The sequence below is a fragment of the Alternaria ethzedia genome (assembly GCF_023757985.1).
Source record: "Alternaria ethzedia strain BMP 0044 chromosome Unknown scaffold_7, whole genome shotgun sequence".
Lineage (NCBI taxonomy): Eukaryota > Fungi > Ascomycota > Dothideomycetes > Pleosporales > Pleosporaceae > Alternaria > Alternaria ethzedia.
Genome location: NW_026056200.1, coordinates 1056680 through 1069157, shown reverse-complemented (window position 1 = coordinate 1069157; position 12478 = coordinate 1056680). Strand labels below are relative to the sequence as shown.

The following is a 12478-nucleotide window of genomic DNA, read 5'->3' as shown; positions in this document are numbered from 1 at the left end:
ATTGCTAGTATCCCGCCCTCTTCGGGGGCTCCTTGTACCCCACATCCCAGATCTTATCACTCTCCAGGCCAATCCACCGCTGACTCTCATTCGGATAGTCAACCTGTTGTCTAAAGTAGATATTCTCCTGTGATAACTCCACCGCCTGGCCTGTCAAGTTATCGTCTGCGAGGAAAGCGTCCATGGCCTTGTTCACTGTCGACAAAGGTGTGATGTGCTCTTTGGGCCAGCGCGCCGCGACTTCTGGTGGACAGAGATTTGTGGGGATGAAGGCAGGGCAGATTGCGTTGACGGTGATGCCTTCTTTGACGAATACAGGGCCCGAGCCGCGGCATAGACCGATCACGCCGTATTTGCTGGCGGTGTATTGGGGGCATTGTGTCATGGCGCTGATGGTCTCGTTAGTCTCTTGAGTCTCTTCGAGCACTGAGAAGTGTGGGGAAAACGACTTACTATAACCCTGCTGCACTGCTCGTAGCAACAAACTTGCCCTTCCCTCCACCTGCCTCTTTACTTCTCCTGACATAATACTTGAACAGCCACAGTCCCTGGATGACGGCCTCAAGATTGACCTCCATAGTCTTCGTATTCAGCTTCTTAACCAAGCCGTCCTCATCCAGCTCCTCCTTCTCCATATCCTCAAAGATGTTCTGTCGGTCATCGATACCTGCATTGGCATGGCAGAAGTCCAGACGGTTGCCGCCCCATTCATACGCGCGTTTGAACAGCTGTGCTTGCGATTTGTAGGATGAGACGTCGACTTGATGGAATATGGCGTCAGGTCCAAGGGCACTGGCTACGCGCTCGCCGGACGAGGGATTGAGATCTGCGACGACAACTTTGAAGCCTTTGCTGTAGAGGTGGGTTGCGACTGCTTCGCCGATGCCGGAGCCGGCGCCTGTCACAATGGCTACGGGTTTCGACATGTCGATTTTGTGTGTCGTGCTTCACCAGAATTGAGATCTAAGGTGTTTACAAGAAGCAATCCGTAGGTTTGTAGGAAGGAAGCTACGATACGCCGTCACACAAGCGTGGTATGCCTTACTACACCATCGCTCTCGCATCTGTGCCGATCGGAAACATCGTCCCGGCTAGGCTGCGCGGCAAACATCGTCGTCGCTGTGGTTATGGGGCGTGGGGATGTGCTCGAAGACCCCACATGCTGCACGTCGGGAGTTGAGGCCAGAGCCGAGTTTACCCCGCACTAAACTGTATGGGGCGTGCGGGGGTGAAAGCGCTCGGTGGACACTCGCGAGCGACGTGCATGTTCGTTTTCGGTAAACTGATGCCGAGATGCATGAGAAGATATGAGATGAGCATCTACCACGCAACCTTTGCTACTGTCGTGACAGAACAAGTAGAGAACTCGGGTGCTCGACACGAGTGTGGCCGACCAGACCTTAGAAGCTCTCATTCGCTACTTCCCAGCGACGAACAAATCCCACGCCACACTGACCTCATCTAGATCGACAGCTCCTTCTTGTCTCAATGTCTCCAACCTGTCAACATCGCTAGAGTCGGGCCCATATATCTTAGTCTGACCCTCCGCCCAAGTACCACCAGGCCTCCCGTACGCAAAAGTCACAAAATCCTCCGCGACTCTCTTGGCCGTCATCTTTGCCTGATCAGGTATATGTTCATCGAAGTTCTGAAATAAGAACACTGCGTCCATCAGATGCACGCTCTTCCCCTTGAACATGCCGTCCCAGGGATTCGGCTCAGTAAAGAGATACGAGAAAACCCTCCTCTTGAAAGCGCGAGCATAGTACTGTGCCGGAAGCCTATATGCGATATCCGTTCCCAGTTCAATGATGGAAACCATGGCCTCCGCATCTGGAGTCGAAGGTGTGATCTTGTATTCAGATAACACGGCTTGAGCGACCGGGGATGAGAGGTTGCGGGAGAAGGATGTATGGATTGCGGATGCGATGCCAGGAAGGCGCGAACTCAGACCCATGAAATAGAAGACGTTTCCATCGTCTGCGCACGAGCCGATCAACAACTCCTCGCACCGAGTGTTGTTCAAGCTCTGGAATGTACCACTTGATAAGTTAGCGAATGAGGGCGCTTCGGGGATCATGTCACCATCCAGGTATGGAGCGAGTGGAATCTTGATTGGTATCTTCTGGACCAGGTCTTCGGGACTCATGGCAAGTAACTTCTGAATACGATCATGCGTGGAAGCGTCTTCGAGTCCCAGGGCTTGCAGAACAGCCTTGTAAGACTTTTCGGCCACAGCGGGTGAGAGTGGTTTGAGCATGAGTGGTGTCCCAGACATGCTGATCCCACGTCTGAACAATGGTTCTTTGCAACTCAGATGATGCAATACGGAGGCTGTCTCACATTAGCACACTCGCAATCCACGTTAAAGATAACGACTTGTAATAACTTACCAGCACCGGCACTAACCCCAAACACAGTAACATTTTCTTCATCACCTCCAAAGCCACCGATGAATTTCTTCACCCACTTCAACGCACATCTCTGATCCCTCAGACTGTTGTTTCCTAGATACCCAGCGCTTCTCAACTCTTCGCTCGTCAGATTCCCGGGTGCACCTAATCGGTAATTCACACTGACGACAACTATTGGCATGCGAATATCGGCGCTCATCTTAACAAGACGTGCGGGCTCCCATTGTGGCCAAGAGTTTGCGCCCATGATGAGGCCACCGCCGTGAATGAATACCATGACTGGCAGGGCGCTGTTGGTTTCCGTGGGAAGAGACGGGACGGTGATATTCAGATTGAGACACTCCGAATGGGACATGGTAGTCTCAGGTGCGGCACCGATGATGCATTGGATCAAGATAGACTGCTCGAATGTGCAAAGGTCTGGTGCTGGGGCGCGTGGTCTGGTGTTGTTAGCATGCAGTCCTGAAGGATGGAAAACAAAGGGGTCAAGTTACCCGTATCGTGTGGCGTCGACGATTTGGTTACCATACGAAGTGATAAGTTCGGGCGTTGCAAGCCAATTCTTGACCTCAGCATACTTGATGCCGAGGAACTTCCTCACTCCATTTTCTTCTACGCCCACAAAAGAACCGAAAGTTGTTTCAAGAGTGATGTGTCTCATAGTTGCAGCTGAAAACATCGTAGGAAATATGCTGCTTCTTTCTGTTCCGTTCTTCGCGAAGTTGACCACCTTATATACACCTTCCTTCCCCATAAACAGCATCCTTTTACCCTCCCAATCACGTTCCATCCCCCTAACGCAACTTGACACAGCATTTACCACGTACCTGCACACTAAGCCACCAGGAACGAAGGAAGCGGGTACTTATGGCGGGCGTAATCCTTCACGCCAGATTGAGCGAAGCGCGCACGTGACATCGGCCGAACTCTACAGAATCTGTATACTAAAACACTACGCTATGACCTTCGTCACGTGTGTTGTTGGTACTGGTGAGATTGCTGCCGTGTCCGAGTTGGAAGAAACTTGATTATTCCTGGTACTATGCAGAGGTGGTGAGATTGATAGTAGACTAACGACACGGAACAAGATAGCTCATTTGCTATTTCGAGCGCAGAAATTCGCTGTTTCGCCTAAGCCCCATCGCGAGAGTGAGGTGTCTTCGGTATCGTCTGGATCAGGTTCTCGAGGCTCATGCCAAGGAGATGCTGTAGATGTTCGTGTGGGCGAGCGCATACTACTTGCTGCGATGCTTTGATCGGAGAAAGTACTTTGATTTGGGTATTGAAGTATCTGAACTACTGTCTCGAAATATTGCTCTACATTCCCCGTCAATATCGTCTAAACGCCAACCAAGATCTATCCCTTAACCTCAACACTCTTGACAAGCTCCCCACCCAACCGCTTGATCTCATGCACAATACCCTCTCTATTCGCTTTAATCTCAACGTCATCCTTCTTGCCAGCCACGGGAACACTGTTCCACCCAGGCTTGACCTTCCAGCTCCTCTGCGCAGTGACAACTGGGTTCCACAGCCCGACGATTTTGTCTAATGTTTCTGGGTCCCAGAACCAGAGCACGGCATCGCCGTAGGTTTCTAGTAGGTCTTGTGCGAAGAGCTGCGGGAGCGGTGGTGCGGCCGGTGATGAGCTGGCCGTAGACTTCTGGAGGTCGAGGTTCTTAAATTTGGGGGTGGATTTGCTAGATTTGTTTTGCTTGAGCGTGTGTTTCGTGGATATGGTTATGGTGATGTCGAAGTCGGAGATGCCGGGCGTGAAGAGTGCTTCGGGCGAGAAAGTGTTCTGTGCCTTAGCAGCATCTTTGCTGTTGTTAATAAGCTTCAGTAGACGGTCTTCGTCCGCTCGAACAGCCTGCGTAGCCGCCTTTGCCAACGCCGTTAAACGTGCAGCAACAACCTTTTCAGGCTTCGCTTTATCTGTCCAGGTTGTGCCCTCTTCGTCGAGGTTTGTTGCAGCAAAGAGCACAACGCGGTTCATGGCTGGATCTATGCGACGCCATGCTTCGAAGCGCGTCCGTAACCGGTCGAGATCTTCAGACTTCATGCCCTTGGATGTGGTGTCCTCCAAATCTGCGGGGTTTGCGGAGAACGTTGTCGAGAAGTCGACTATCAATGGGACATGTCTCCAGTCCCATCGGCTTATCCAAGACAAAGTTCGTAGGAAGCCGGTAGTTGCGGTTGTGGGTACAGGCCATGGGTGCGGCTGCAGGAATGTGCGGATGACGAGAAGCTCAATAAGCTCAGGCGAGAAGTGCGGAGTCAGAAGGTGCGATGCAAACCACTTCTTCGTCAACCGTATGGCTGGCGAGAGGGCCAGGAAACGGGTACATAACGTCTGTAGTACCTGCGAATGCATAGGGGACTGAACAAACTCGCGCTTGTACAATGCCAGAGATGCAGCAGCGGATTCTCTCGATGGTCCATCCAATGACTTGTCCTTGATCTGGCGGTCGAATAGCGTAGGTTCACGGTCGTGGTAGATGCGGATACGGAATGTGAAGCCTGCAGCGGCGGTAACATCGAGGAACGCTTGGTTCTGAGCTGGTTGTGACGGATTTTCCATGCCCACGCGAGCAACATATCCAGATTCAAGCTTGGATAGAAGCTCGGCTAGCCTGAGCAGGAAAGCGATCTTGGTCCGTTGTATGGCGCATAGATCGTCCGGCCAGCGACCTGAACCTTCGAATTGCAATACAACAGAAGCGGGAGCATGGCCTGCAGCTGGAACGTCAATAGACGCATATCGAAGTTGTGGGTCGGCGGCCCTCAAATGGCGAAGGCGAAGTGGGAGTTCTTCCAAATCTCGAATGTCCTTCTCCATAGCACTGAAAGCGTTCATGATGGGCAAGAATGGTGCGGTCCCAGATTGTCCCTGCATGCGGCCAGCAGGGATGAGGTGTCCAAACGAGTCGCTCGAGAACTTGGCTGCTTCCGCCACTTTCTCACCTACGTGTTTGCCAAGGATGTAGAGTACGATCTGTTCAATCACGGAAACAGATGCATCTTTGACAGCCCAGACAACACTCTCAAGAATGCTGCCATCTTTAAAGCGTCTGAGCTCCGCCTTCTCGCCCCAGAATTTTCGGAATGCTGCAGCTTCCTGTTTGTTCTCAGCAGAAGGACCGTGGTCGACAGTGCGAGTGGCGTTGGCGGGATCAGTAGCGAAGTTGACAAGTATGCTTCTGCTTTGTTTCTCCTGGGGACGTCGCGAGGATATCGACCACGACTCTTCTTCGGGCATGGTAAATGACAAAGCCGAGATGCGGTCGGTAAGCGCGCGAGTCAGACTATTATGTACTTTCTTGCAAGTCTCGCTGACGCGTTGGTCATATTCCTCACCGGCGTTTTCGAGTCCAAGCGACGCAAGAGGTATCTCAAGTGTGGCATCGTAACGGTACTTCAACAACTCCGTCTTCAGAATGAATGCCGCGTCGAAGTGATCGAACACAGAGTCACTGAGCATATCTACGGTAGCTTTCGCTTCGGATCGTAGACGCGTGTAGGACCATGGTGTCATCTTGAACAGGACATTTTGTCCACGAGGGCCATCAAACACGACAGGCGCAGTCTCGGCCTTGGGTATGTTGATGTTTGTGGCTTGGAAGATGAACGGTTTCTTCGTGAGATCACCTCGGGACAAAAACTGCAACGTCGACTTGAACAGTTGATAACTGCTGAATCCTGAAGAGACAGATTGTGCGCCGGTGCCAGCGTTTGGCTGCAGTAGTATAGCCATGATCGCAGCCCATTCGAAGTTTCCGAAACCTCCTTTGCGAATCTGACTACCGAAGCCACGCTGCTTCAGCCAAACACGTCCAAGTATACAAGCGTCCTTGAACGCATCAGCTCTCGAGGCGGTGCCGTGAAGAAGCTTGAGGTAGGCTGTGACGTTGGCATCCGATTGTAGGGTGTTGTTGTAGAATGGCGTTGGAGTGAGCGTCTTGGTGGAGGCTTCGTCGTCGCTGCCTCTTGGTCGCACGCAGTTCGAGGTGGGCAGCAGTTTGTTCGACGGAAAGGTGTTTTCTGGTACCGCGGCCAGGATGTTAATCTGGCACTTGGAGCTCGAGAAGTCGTCCGCATCGCCGTTTCCGCTCGGTCGTACAACCAGGATAGGCTGAAGCTGGTTGCCATTCAGAGTATCGAAGGATAATTGAAACTTGTGTTCCTTCAAAGCCTTGATGCCAGCAGCCAGGCACGCCAGATAGTACGAGCGCTTGTAAAAGTACCGGTGATTCAGGTAATCCTTGTCTGTGAACAGACTCCTCGGCATTGTCACAACCAGATCAATTGACAGTCCCTCCTCGTGTCGAGTCGCGATTTTGAGCGGGTAGCTGCCGGTGGCGTTGATGCTCGCGGGTCGTTCGTACTGCAGCTTGTAGAGGGCGTCTTTAGGAGGGCGAGGACTGGGGAAAGGCACCGCGACACCGGCTGACTTGAGCGCTTTCTCGGCTTCGGCAATCTACAGTTGATTAGCTTGTGTTGACTCCGCGCGAACTGTTCTCCACATACTGGCAATGGTTCGCGGCTAGGTATCTGCTCTATGATGGTCTTGAGGGTGCGCATCGCGTTCTCTGCGGGAGCTTCCTTCTTCCCGTACTTCAGCTTGACCTGGTCGAGCAGCTCATCGAGCTGAAGCTTGAACATGTTCGACTTGAAGGATTCCGCTGTGTACACGCCGTCCTGCAGGCTCGGCGCAGGTCTCTTGGGCGGCTTGGACGCGCTCGTCGCTTTGCCGGCAGTCGTCTGCTTTCTGCTCTCGTGGACGTCCTCTTCTTCCTCAAAGTCATTTCCTTCCTCCCCGCTCATATCCTCGTCCTCGTCGTCTTGGAGCTCTTCTGCGCTGTCCATCTCGGCATCGCTGTGATCGAGCGCATCCTCGGCATCGCTGCCGTCCAGCGCGACTCCACCGTTCTCGCCGTCGAAATCAGCGAAACTTCCTTCACTGCCGTCCTCCGAGTCGCTGTGCTCGAGCTTCCTTCGTTTCGTCGCGGGAGGTGCCATGGTGGTGGTTCGTGAGGTGTGAGCGCATGCGACGCGAAATTTCTCTGGGACTTTTGGGAGCGGAAGCTTATCGATAAGCAGGGATTAGTTAGTTATGGCGCGTTTACATCACACCCACCCCTCTTTGACAGCTCCACGAGCTCGTAACCTGGGCGCGCTTGCCACATGTACACCGGTGTACTTGTTGTGCATGCATCATGAGCTCTTGACACACATAATCGCGTTAGTCTCAAACGTGTTCTGGTCTCTGATTTATATGAGCATATCTCTATCTAACTATATCATCTCCGTTCGTCTTGCTCCACTGGTACTACTTTCCACGGTGCCTCTCTCCACTAAGTTCAACCGCCTACGCGGACCTTCTCTCTTCTCCAAGCCCCCATTTATAACTGCACAGAGTAAAGCTTTCAGCATGGCTTGGCGAAGCTCTGGAGCGACTAACGAAGCTCTAATTACCAACCTTGTAAAGAACAAGCTGATCCGGTCTGACCGTGTTAAAGATGCCATGTTACGGGTAGGGCTGCGAGTGTTTGATGAGCCAACATGTTCAAGTATGATAACACTCGCTAGGTTGATCGCGCGCACTTTGCCCCAGCCAAACCGTACGATGACTCTCCTCAACCCCTAGGGCACAAGGCCACCATCTCCGCACCACACATGCATGCTTCAGCGTGCGAGTCACTCCTCGACTACCTCGAGCCCGGATCCAAAGTCCTAGATGTTGGTTCTGGCTCGGGCTACCTCACAGCTGTCCTCGCCAACCTCGTTGCGCCCAACGGGACGGTCATTGGCATCGATCACATCCAGCCGCTGAACGACATGGCGAACGCGAATATGGGCAAGTCAGAAGAGGGGCGGAAGATGTTGGAGTCGGGACAAATCAAGTTTGTAACGGGTGACGGGCGAGAAGGATGGGCCGAGGGCGCGCCGTACGATGCTATTCATGTTGGTGCTGCAGCAGCTGTGCACCACAAGGCGTTGACCGATCAACTGAAAGCTCCGGGCCGGCTCTTCGTTCCGGTCGCGGAAGGCGGGACGCAGCATATCTATGTCATCGACAAGAACAAGGACGGAAGTCTCGAGCGGCAAAAGTTGTATGGTGTGCAGTACGTGCCGCTGACGGATGCGCCCGTGTAGGTGAAGATGGAATTCGAAGGGTAGCGTAGTCTCTATAGCCGTCTTGTACCACTACTGTCCTACCAGCCCCTCGAACAACTCGTCGCGTCTCCTCCGTAGCTCGTCAAGCCTGACCTCCAGCTTGCCCACTTCTTTCCTGGCAGCCTCTTTGTCGGCAGGCAAGCCACCGAATTCTGCGACTTGCTTTTCCAAACCTTCTACTCGTTCTCGCAGCTCATCCAGCGCCTTCTGCTGCTCCAACATGTCGGTTATAGCCTCGGCAGATCCAACGTTCTTGGACCCCGGCGTCATGTTACGCGACTGCGACGACTGGAGTGACGAGAGCTTGTCTTCGTGTTCGCGGATCTTGGTGCGTAGGTGCTTAACCTGACGCGTTTGCTCGGTCGTCTGGCGCTGGAGGTTGGACGGCGTTGCGAAGGCGGGGTTCGTCTGGAGCTCGTGGAGCTGGGTTCGAAGGAGAGCTTGCTGCTTGTCCAGGTAGCTTTGTAGCGTGTGGATGTGCTGCAGCTGGTTCGTGAGGTTCTGCGACGCGGTCGTGTGCTGTATGAGAGCATGCGCGATGCTCTCGGGGTTGGCAGTCGGTAGGTTGAGAGCCACAGCTGTGGATGCGAGTGCGTCGAGCGCTTGCTCGCCTTCGGGGGTAAGGCTCGCTTGTAGCCTGGACAGGATGCGTTCGTCGACTTCATTCCTTGGGACCTACCGTTGTGAGCAGGGTGCTCGGTGCGCGGCAGCTGATGCGGACCTGCAGTTCTCATACCTCGTCCAGCTCCTTCAATGCCTCCCTCTCTAGGCGCTCCATGACGGTCCTCTCCTCGTCGGCGCGCTCATTTGCCATGGACAGCTCGCGGAGCACCTTGAGCGTCTCCTCGTTGCGCTCGAACGTCGGCACCGTGCGCCCGGCATACTTGTACGACAGCCATGAGTCGATGTGCGCCCAGTCCTGGGCTTGTGCGCGCTGCTGACGCGCTTTCGACGGCGAGAAGAGGTCGGAAGGGGTGAGGTTGTCCATGGTCGTGCTCGCGGTGCTCAGGTGTCTGGCTATCGAGTGCTAGGCTGAACCCTTACAGAAGAAAGCAACGCCAAAGTGGGGCCAGTGCGAGGTCGAGGGTGCATATGTGGATGCGCTGACGTTCCGGACTGCCACTGCGACGCGGAGGAAGTGACGCTGCATTATCGATAACCTTAAATTTCCTACCCAAGTGCCGAAGTCGGAGCTAATCGGCTTTTGGAATAAGCCCATGGTGCAATTGGAGTCATTGCGCCATCACATCTCATTTACCTGCCCCGTTACTGGTGTCTTCGCTATTCTCTAGTCCTGCCTTACCACACTTTTCTCGGTCGTGCTTGCAACATGTCGCCCATGGCCCTGGAAAACGATGTAGAAGTCGGAGAGAGTCTGCCGCCGGCAACTGAGCACGTGCGTCCAACTTCACTCCTGACTACCACACCATAGGCTGATAAGAGGCAGGCCGTTAGTGTGTCACTGCCGACATGGCGGGCAAATGTTGGATATGAAGAGGGTGAAGAATGGGTCATCAGCAAAATGAAGACTGGCTATCCTAGGTACTGTGTGGCGAGGCAGATGGCGAACGTATACTAACCACGACAAGATTCTTCATACATAAGATCATACAAGCCTTTGCGGCTGCAATCGTCGAGAAGCATGGGAAAGAGGGAGAAAGTGCAATGCTATTCCCCACGAACACCACGGCATCAAGGTGTCAAGACTTCTTCTTGCGACAAGCACCAGACCTGGATGCGTCACAAGCTCGGATTCTGGATTTCGTACCGGCAGCTGAAAGAGCTCGCTCTGACGAATTGCAAATTATTTCACCGAGAGTATCAGCCGTTCTCTTCCCAAAAGATCGCTTCAGCATCGCAAAGACATTCTGGCAGCACTCCGGAGATGGTGTCTCAAGTCGTAGAGCAGAGTACTGCTCTCAGCTCTTCAAGGAGGGCATCTTGGTAGAAGCGTCCACTGTCAACCAGCCAGCAAGAGTGTGCAAGGGTCCCAGACGGTATCAGAAGCAGACGTCGATTGACCTGGGCGCTTCGGACACATCCACCAACGGCAACGGAGAAGTGCAAGATCCTTCGCAGTTCGTCGAGGAGAGGTTTGGACGCAACTTGGATCTCTCAAAAACCAAAAATGCAAAGTTGGCCATTCGAAGGCGCATTGCAGGTTCATTAACCGCGGACGTCAGCTTGACAGAAGCAATGACCCTGGATCATGACGCGGCACGGAAGAGGCCGGTAGCGGGCTTCTCCGAAGATGACGTTTATCTGTATCCTACCGGAATGAGCTCCATCTTCAACGCTCACCGGAATCTGCTAAGAGCAAAGGGCTCCAAGAGGGCCATTGTCTACGGGTAAGCCTCTCAGTCTCCGTGTCTGTATTACTCTAATAGCTTCAGCTTTCCATACATCGACACCTTGAAGATCACCGAGAAGTTTGGTCCCGGCTCACAGTTCTACGGCTTCGGCTCATCAGAAGAGCTGGACGACCTCGAGCAACGACTAGAAGGTGGTGAAAGATTCGTCGCCCTCTTCACCGAGTTTCCCGGAAATCCGTTGCTCAGATCTCCAGACCTGGAGCGCATACGCAAACTAGCCGACAAGTATGACTTCTGCGTAGTCGTAGATGAGACGATTGGCAACTTCATCAATGTCAATGTTTTGCAGTATGCGGACGTTGTCGTCAGCAGTCTGACCAAGGTGTTCAGCGGAGACAGCAATGTCATGGGTGGAGGGTAAGCACCATTCTTGACCATTGTCGATAGACACTTACTAAGACAATGCACAGACTGGTGCTCAACCCCAAAGCACAGAACTACGCCCTCCTCAAGCGCACATGGGAAGAAGACTACGAAGACAACCACTGGGCCGAAGACAGCATCTTCCTCGAGCGCAACAGCCGTGACTTTGTCTCAAGAATCGACCGTATCGGTACCAACGCCGAAGCCATCTGCGACGTACTCAGCGCACATCCCCGTGGTACGTACCTTTTCCACACCTGATCTCTTTCATTCAGCACCCATCTAATACCACCTGCAGTGAAACAAGTAAACTACCCCAAAACCTCACCAACGCGCCCCTTCTACGAGAAATGCCGCAATCCCTCCGGTGGCTACGGCGGCCTCCTCTCCGCCACCTTCTACACAAAAGCCGACGCTATCGCCTTCTTCGACAACCTCGACACGGTCAAGGGCCCTAGTCTGGGTACGAACTTCACACTCAGCTCGCCGTATGTGATTCTGGCGCATTATGGCGAGTTGGATTGGTGTGCGAAATGGGGCGTGGAAGCAGATTTGATTCGGTTTAGTGTTGGATTGGAGGAGACGAGCAAGTTGGTCGAGACGTTTAAGAGGGCGTTGGACGCAATTCCTGTTGCAGAGTAGTATTTGCGTTTGGAAGCCGGTATTATTGTGCGAGTAACAATGCGAATTGATATGACATGGCGTACTCTGCATTTCGAGGCATTGGCTGCATTCGTGGTCTTGGTCTGCTTACCTAGGCGGTTCCTTCCAGTCTGGGTGGTAACATGTGGTTTTCCCCTTATTTCGCTCCTTCTGGCAGGCACGAACATGAAACGCGACGTCGTTCCTTCCGACTTCCACCTCCTTTGCAGATGCGCTAGCGACGAAGCAGCAGCATTCGCTGCCCACAAGGGATGGTCGTGTACATTGAGAGCATCATTCACTTATGGTCAGCCAGCGGATATTATGTGTTATTACCAGAGTGGGCTATACGTTGACATGACATAGCTGGTGGCAAGATTAACGAATCTGCTACCGGGTTTGACTCTCGCATTGATGTGTTCGATCTGCGCGGATGATTCCGTGCACTCTAGATCTTGACTGATGGCTAGTTATTATGACACTGTCTAAGCATCGATCGGCATTTGCAGT

The 12478-nt window shown here is 53.2% G+C and overlaps 5 protein-coding genes across 5 annotated transcripts; 2 read left to right on the top strand and 3 right to left on the bottom strand.

Annotated features, from left to right (window-relative positions):
• Window positions 1-4: 4 nt before the first annotated feature.
• On the bottom strand, window positions 5-926 carry J4E87_004181 (uncharacterized protein; the record flags this gene model as incomplete). Its single annotated transcript, XM_049375804.1, has 2 exons — window positions 5-389; window positions 454-926. 2 exons carry the CDS (start codon window positions 924-926, stop codon window positions 5-7), a joined length of 858 nt encoding a protein of 285 aa, XP_049234789.1.
• A 491-nt stretch (window positions 927-1417) lies between these two features.
• Window positions 1418-3075, bottom strand: J4E87_004180 (uncharacterized protein; the record flags this gene model as incomplete). Its single annotated transcript, XM_049375803.1, has 3 exons — window positions 1418-2334; window positions 2394-2854; window positions 2909-3075. The coding sequence occupies 3 exons, from the start codon at window positions 3073-3075 to the stop codon at window positions 1418-1420; spliced, it is 1545 nt and encodes a 514-aa protein (XP_049234788.1).
• Window positions 3076-7845: 4770 nt separating this feature from the next.
• On the top strand, window positions 7846-8570 carry J4E87_004179 (uncharacterized protein; the record flags this gene model as incomplete). Its single annotated transcript, XM_049375802.1, has 2 exons — window positions 7846-7947; window positions 8004-8570. 2 exons carry the CDS (start codon window positions 7846-7848, stop codon window positions 8568-8570), a joined length of 669 nt encoding a protein of 222 aa, XP_049234787.1.
• Window positions 8571-8621: 51 nt separating this feature from the next.
• On the bottom strand, window positions 8622-9579 carry J4E87_004178 (uncharacterized protein; the record flags this gene model as incomplete). Its single annotated transcript, XM_049375801.1, has 2 exons — window positions 8622-9266; window positions 9328-9579. The coding sequence occupies 2 exons, from the start codon at window positions 9577-9579 to the stop codon at window positions 8622-8624; spliced, it is 897 nt and encodes a 298-aa protein (XP_049234786.1).
• Window positions 9580-9921: 342 nt separating this feature from the next.
• J4E87_004177 (uncharacterized protein) lies at window positions 9922-11968 on the top strand (the record flags this gene model as incomplete). Its single annotated transcript, XM_049375800.1, has 6 exons — window positions 9922-9987; window positions 10039-10133; window positions 10181-10939; window positions 10985-11320; window positions 11374-11564; window positions 11625-11968. The coding sequence occupies 6 exons, from the start codon at window positions 9922-9924 to the stop codon at window positions 11966-11968; spliced, it is 1791 nt and encodes a 596-aa protein (XP_049234785.1).
• Between the last annotated feature and the right edge of the window lie 510 nt (window positions 11969-12478).